At 41.3% G+C, this 6,009-nt stretch overlaps 1 protein-coding gene across 6 annotated transcripts; it reads right to left on the bottom strand.

Moving 5' to 3' along the window:
* Nucleotides 1-2,829: 2,829 nt before the first annotated feature.
* LOC148020125 (pentatricopeptide repeat-containing protein At4g13650-like) lies at nucleotides 2,830-5,755 on the bottom strand. Of its 6 annotated transcripts, none has more exons than XM_087700411.1 (3): nucleotides 5,423-5,755; nucleotides 5,236-5,321; nucleotides 2,830-4,914 (listed from the first exon to the last, which is right to left on the bottom strand). In XM_087700411.1, the coding sequence occupies exon 3, from the start codon at nucleotides 4,750-4,752 to the stop codon at nucleotides 2,905-2,907; it is 1,848 nt and encodes a 615-aa protein (XP_087556537.1). In that variant the 5' UTR covers nucleotides 4,753-4,914; nucleotides 5,236-5,321; nucleotides 5,423-5,755; the 3' UTR covers nucleotides 2,830-2,904. The 6 variants fall into 6 exon arrangements, with proteins under 6 accessions (XP_087556537.1, XP_087556536.1, XP_087556534.1 ...); XM_087700410.1 differs by having other exon boundaries at nucleotides 5,415-5,755; XM_087700408.1 differs by lacking the exon at nucleotides 5,236-5,321 and having other exon boundaries at nucleotides 5,415-5,552; nucleotides 5,659-5,752.
* Between the last annotated feature and the right edge of the window lie 254 nt (nucleotides 5,756-6,009).

Below are 6,009 nucleotides of genomic sequence, written 5' to 3' on the forward strand. Positions count from 1 at the left end.
AGGGGAGTGCCCCCTTACGATATTTCTTTAATATTGAAGACAAGACGTTACACAAACCACTCCTGCATGGCTGTCCAACACTCTTTTGCTAATGATTCCTCACATGCTTGGCTCTTCAATGTCTTGATTGCACACTCAAACTAGTGTGTCTTCAAGCATACAAAGATGAAATCTCTCAAATATTGACCAACAGGACATTGAAAAATGCATCCATGGTCTCTCACTGCTAACATACACTACAATTAATGAGGAATTCATGTGGATCCTAGTCTCAGATTGATCCCATTCATTGAATAAGACTCAACCTTGATTGTCCAACTATCTTAGAGCTTTTCCCTAACTAATGCACCTTCAATCTACTATCAACTTGAAGTAATTCAAACTTGTAAACTTACTGTCAATAAACCCTAATCTCTAATGTGCATTTGCCATGAGATTGGATGCTGAATTTAATGATTTTACTTGCTAAAAATTAAAATATGCATGTTTGAATGTATTTACTCAAATGCCTAGCCCAAATCTTCAATGATTTGGCAACCAAAATAAGGGGAAATTTGGAGGTTTTGTTTGGAATGTCTTTAGCAACAAGCAATTCCAAGTGCAAAATGACTAATTCTACAAATCCTATCCACTCATTTGTTGTAAATAGCAAACTCTAAATTTGATCTACTGTAAAACAGAGCTTGCACAATGAGAGAGAGCGTGAGGGGGGGGGGGGGGGGGGGGTAGAGATTGATTCCTATTTTTCCAACACCTTGGGATGATTGAAAAACACTCTTCTCTTGCTATCGATCATGAAAAACTAGCAAGCATGTGGCAATGTCAAGCAGCATATTCCACAAGTATGTAGGGGAGATACAATATGTCAACCCACATAAGGTAATCCATTCTAATGCGGTCTTTCCCCAAGCTCCTACGGTTGACAATCCATGATGTAAACCAAGTCTAGACCCCATAAGTAAACACCGTGTCCCAATATCTTCTCAACAACTTCCTTGGTATTAAATAAAATCTCAAGCATCCCTTCCCACCATAATAAATCTAATCAACCACTCCATTAAACTTAGCATGGTATTAGCAAAAATTTTAAATTGAAGTGGAGGAAATTTACACAAACCTTATCCATGTCCAATACCACCTTTCTTACCAAGTCTTTGAGTTTTTTCTCCATATTTTTCTACAACGCAAGAGCCACACGGTCTAACACCAACAACTGGGGGTTTGCTTCTACATGTAGTTTGAAGTCCTCCCACGATTCAAGTGAATGAACATCTAGAGCTAAAGCATTGATTTGCTACTTACTTGTTGGGGAAACACCGCATGTTGCATCAACATTACTCCTCTTTCATTCATTGATTTGTTGCTTGCTCGTTGGGGAAACACTATATGCCGCATCAACATCACTCCTCTTTCATTTATGGGAAGAAGTAATAAGATCAAAGCTATTGATTATGCCTCCACTATCCTCCACACTCTCTATCTTCATCGTTGTTGCGATACCAAAGCCAATAAGCTCATTGTGTTCCATTAATTCCTATTTTGCTTTACATTTACAATCCAAAAAGGCTTTATTTGTATCATTTATTAGTGTTAGGGTGCCACCCAAGAGAGTTGAGGCACCACCCTAGACAATTTTGTGACTCGTGTGCTTATAAATAGGGCATGGGAATTCATCACTCTACACACCACACTCATTCTTGAATCAGTCTCCTGCTTCATCGATTGTTGATCAACTTCACCTCTCTGCTACATGGTGTATGCTTCCTAAGGAAGTGGCTCATGTGTTGCCATTTGGAGTTGATTTGCTACTACATTGATTTAGCAATTTCCCATCCCATTGCCTTGTCAAAGGAGTTGCCTAACCAACAATTTCAACTCAACAACCTATTATTCATCATTCCCAGTGTTGTGTTTGCTGGTTTCACTCAACTTACTAAACCCATATAATCTTCATCATTACTGTGTGTTTCTAGCTTGTTTTTCCACCTCAGCATCCAAGTGACAGTTCCTAGCCATCATCCACTTTATGGAGGGTGTGTGTAGCAAAGTCAAGCCGTTTATAGCAGGTTACATGCTCTATATCAACCCTACATCGAATACCTATGTTTTCATATTCTCTTCGCTCCTGAAGGAATGCCCAACAATCGCCTTGACAACAACCATCATCATGGATATATCTTAGCATATCTTTCACCTTCCACAGCTCCAAGGACTGCAGTTAACTTTCCTCTACTGATATCCAGCTTCTAGTGTCTACTCTGACATTCCACTAAAAGAACTACATGTCACTCCCTCCATAGAGCAACTATTTTCCTCAAAGACACATCCACCCAAAGGACTATGTTTCGCTCCCTTCACAATGCAAGTCCCTTCCAAGAAGTACCCCTTGATCAACCAAGATAATGCAATAATCTCAAAGCTCTGCTCCACTGTATTAGCACAATTCAATGTTCGTCATTCATCATTCTTCTTTTTTGTTTGTGTTTCTTGACATGTTCCATCTCCTTAAAGTGCATCTTCAAACACAGAAGAGGAGTTGGTAATGATTGTTGGTGCCACCTCTCATGCATAGAGCTACATCGAGAGAGGAAATATGGTTGTGCACTACTTTTAACTTTGATATGTGCAATTAATTTACTCGTATGAGACTAATGACCTCTAAACGACTCCCGTCTCTACCAAAGTGCCAAATACTTCATTACTAGCTTATGACATTTTATTTTAAAATCATATTTTCACTTTTCCAAATAAACGATACAAATTAATAAACACACTTCCCAAGGTAAAGTGTAGATATAAAATGGCTCTATAAAGAACTCTAGTGACACAAAATACACAAAAGAAGTATAATACAAAAACTATTGTGCAACCTGGTATACTCTTTCTATACCACTCCCTAGTTCATTACATTGTAACATAAATGTTTGAAAGGATTACATATGCTATAACATCATTGGGATCTAGTTCAAGAATGTGCAAGGCAATGTGATCTCCGCGCTCCACATCAAAATGAATTTGACATGCACCTAGTAGAGCCAACCATGAAACACTAGTGGGTTGAAATGGCATGGCATTCAATAAGTCCTCTGCATCACCCAATTGTCCACACCTTCCTAGTAGATCGATCAAGCAATTATAATGCTCCACATCATGTGCACCTCTTCTATTAATGATAGAAAGGAAACACACACAAGCCTCGTCCCAAAGGCCACTATGGCTACATGCATTAAGTACACTAACATAAGCAGCATTCTCTATTGTAAGACTCTCTGTGTGCATTTGGGCAAACAAAGACAAAACTTCCCTAGCATTTCCATGTTGGGCATATGCAGTAATCATAGAGCTCCAAGTAACATCATTTCTTTGTTGCATGTTTTTAAACACCCCCCAAGCATCCTCCAACCCACCACATTTGCCATACATATTGATCAGGGCATTGCCTACATTGACATTAACCTCCATCCCACTAGTATTCATGCATGCATGTAGCTTTTTCCCTTCAAACAAAGATGCTTGATTGGTATAGCTAGACAGCATGTTAACAAATGTTGTACTATCATGGCAAGGCATTGCACCAAACACAACTACTGCATCCTCAAAGCTGCCACATTTTCCATACATATTCACAAGTGCGTTCGCTATGGCAAGATCCAGATCAAGTCCACTACGTGTTGCATGACCATGTACTTGTCTACCTAAAGCTAAGTCCAACTTGGTGACAAAAGAAGGTAAGACGGTTATAAATGTCACTCTATCCGGGGAAATTCCTTCTTTCTCCATGAGCAGGTAGAGCTTCATAACATCTGTAACTTGTTTATATTTCACAAACGCTGCAATCATGGTATTGTATAACATAACATCTTGCTTGGGCATCCTCTCAAAATGATGTAGAGCATCACCAAGGCTTCCACACTCACTGTACATGTTGACAAGGGCAGCTCCGACAGCAGTATCAAATTCCAACCTTAGCCCTGCCATGAGTGTATGAATTATTTTGCACTTGCCGAAATGCCTGTAAGTTATGCATGCTTCCAAAAGACACGTGCAAGTAATCTTATTGGGTATCACACCTTCATGCTGCAGTTGAGAGAGAAGCTGAAAAGCATCCTCACAATTCTGATTACGAACACACCCAGCAATCATAGCATTCCACAAAACAAGATCATGTTGGGACATGGTTGAAAAAATGTCATGTGTGCTATTCAAGTCATTGCATTTACTATATGCAGTGATAAGAGCAGTGCCAATAATGATGGATAAATTGTCCTGAATTGTTTGAATGCAAGCATGCAATTGTTTACATTTGAGTAGGAATGAGTCATCAGAACAAGCTGATAACATAGCAACATAAGTAATATCATTAGGCAAGACTGCCTGCTGCTGCATAAATGCCATAAGTACTAGGGTCTCTTTGCACAGCCCGTGCTGTGAATATGCAGACAACATAGCATTCCACAAAGCAATGTCTTGTTTCTGATTGTCATTAAAGATGGTGTGCGCGGTTACAACATCACCCAATTTGCCGTACATGTTGACAAGGGCTGTTTGGATGACCACATCATTTGTATACTGGCCTGCCTGCACAAGGGCATGCATCCACTTCCCTTGAAGCGTCATTGTGTGGTTGTTGGCACATGCAGATAAGATGCTACCAAAGACAAACCGATTGGGGATGATACTTTCTTGCATCATCTGGAAGAAGAAGTAGAAAGCCTCTGCATTGTTCTCAAGCCGAGCGAACACAGAGATCATGAGATTCCAGGACTGTACATCCTTGTGAATTGAGGTGAACAAATCGTATGCAGCCCGAAAATATCCGCGCTTCAAGTAGAACTGCAGGAGGACATTGTTCGAGGAAGAACTGCTGAAGAGGGGGGCAGCAGCCTCTTGTTGCTGTCTCTGATCTAGACATTGCTGAATAATGCACCAAAAAACCAACAGCTCACATGATCATCAACTCATGTAACAAAAAGGAACACACAAGCATTCAACTTAATGCAGAAAACTTGCATCTTATAATTTCTAGAACTGACATTCTCCGACATATGCATCACACAGAAAAACGTAGGTGCCCACTTATTGTGAAAACCATTTCACCCCTGGAAATCGTATTCCCTACTTTTTTTCTCATTGATAAAATCAGATATTGCAAAATTCACCGTTGGAACTCACATTCTCTGCTGTTTTTTCTCACTGATAAATTAAGATATCGCAAAATTCACCCCTGGAACTCACATTCTCTTTTACTGTTTTTCACTGATAAGATCAGAAATTGCAAAATTCACGCCTTACATATCCTAGAGCTCAGATGCTGAACTCATCTGCAGAAGAGAAAAACACATGATGGCTAAATTCACACCTTACGTACACCAGCTATGCAGCAATAGCCGAGCGAGACAGAAAAAAAGATGGACCTGGCGACCTCGCAAAGAAAGGATTTGCGGTGGACGCAAGCGGTTCTTGTCGATGGGCTCCTCGAAAGAACGCCTGATGGCACGGGATAGGGTCATGTGACAAGCTTCGTGGCTTCACAGCAGCAATCATTTCTCAATCTGCTCAGAGAATTCACGAACACGAACTCAACCTCGGCTATGGCGGGCGTGACAGAGAAATAAGAACTGACAGAATACAGTAACGTCGTGGGAACGCAAGCGATACTTGTGAACGGCAGCAGTGTGCGCGTGTACGCCTTTAGCAAGCTGCCCATCCCTTCTCCACACCCCCACCGTCCTTGCATTCTCCACACACACACGCACAACCCCCCTCCCCTCTCGTGTAAGGGATTTGTAGCTATACCATGCCGTTGCTATCGAATGTACCTATATAGGGAGTAGTAGTGATTCAAAGACCCTGCCTTGTTTTCACTCTACGTGTGATCCAGTGCCCCTAAGAGATCGAAGTTGTAACGACACCTGACGCGTCGCTCCCCGACGCGTCGCCCCGGTACGACGCCCCAACCTCGACACCCCACCGTCTGAAGACGTGACGCGGCTTCCCTGCAACACGACC

Source organism: Lygodium microphyllum, chromosome 19 (assembly GCF_053477565.2).
Source record: "Lygodium microphyllum isolate KBCC chromosome 19, Lygodium_microphyllum_v1.1.10, whole genome shotgun sequence".
NCBI lineage: Eukaryota > Viridiplantae > Streptophyta > Polypodiopsida > Schizaeales > Lygodiaceae > Lygodium > Lygodium microphyllum.

Bases quoted from the DNA above. Each gene is read 5' to 3' on its own strand.
- LOC148020125 (XM_087700407.1), bottom strand. From the start codon at position 5,510: ATGACCCTATCCCGTGCCATCAGGCGTTCTTTCGAGGAGCCCATCGAC. The intron at 4,915-5,414 runs GTCCATCTTTTT...TGCATTATTCAG, and splicing joins TTTCTTTGCGAGGTCGCCAG to CAATGTCTAGATCAGAGACA.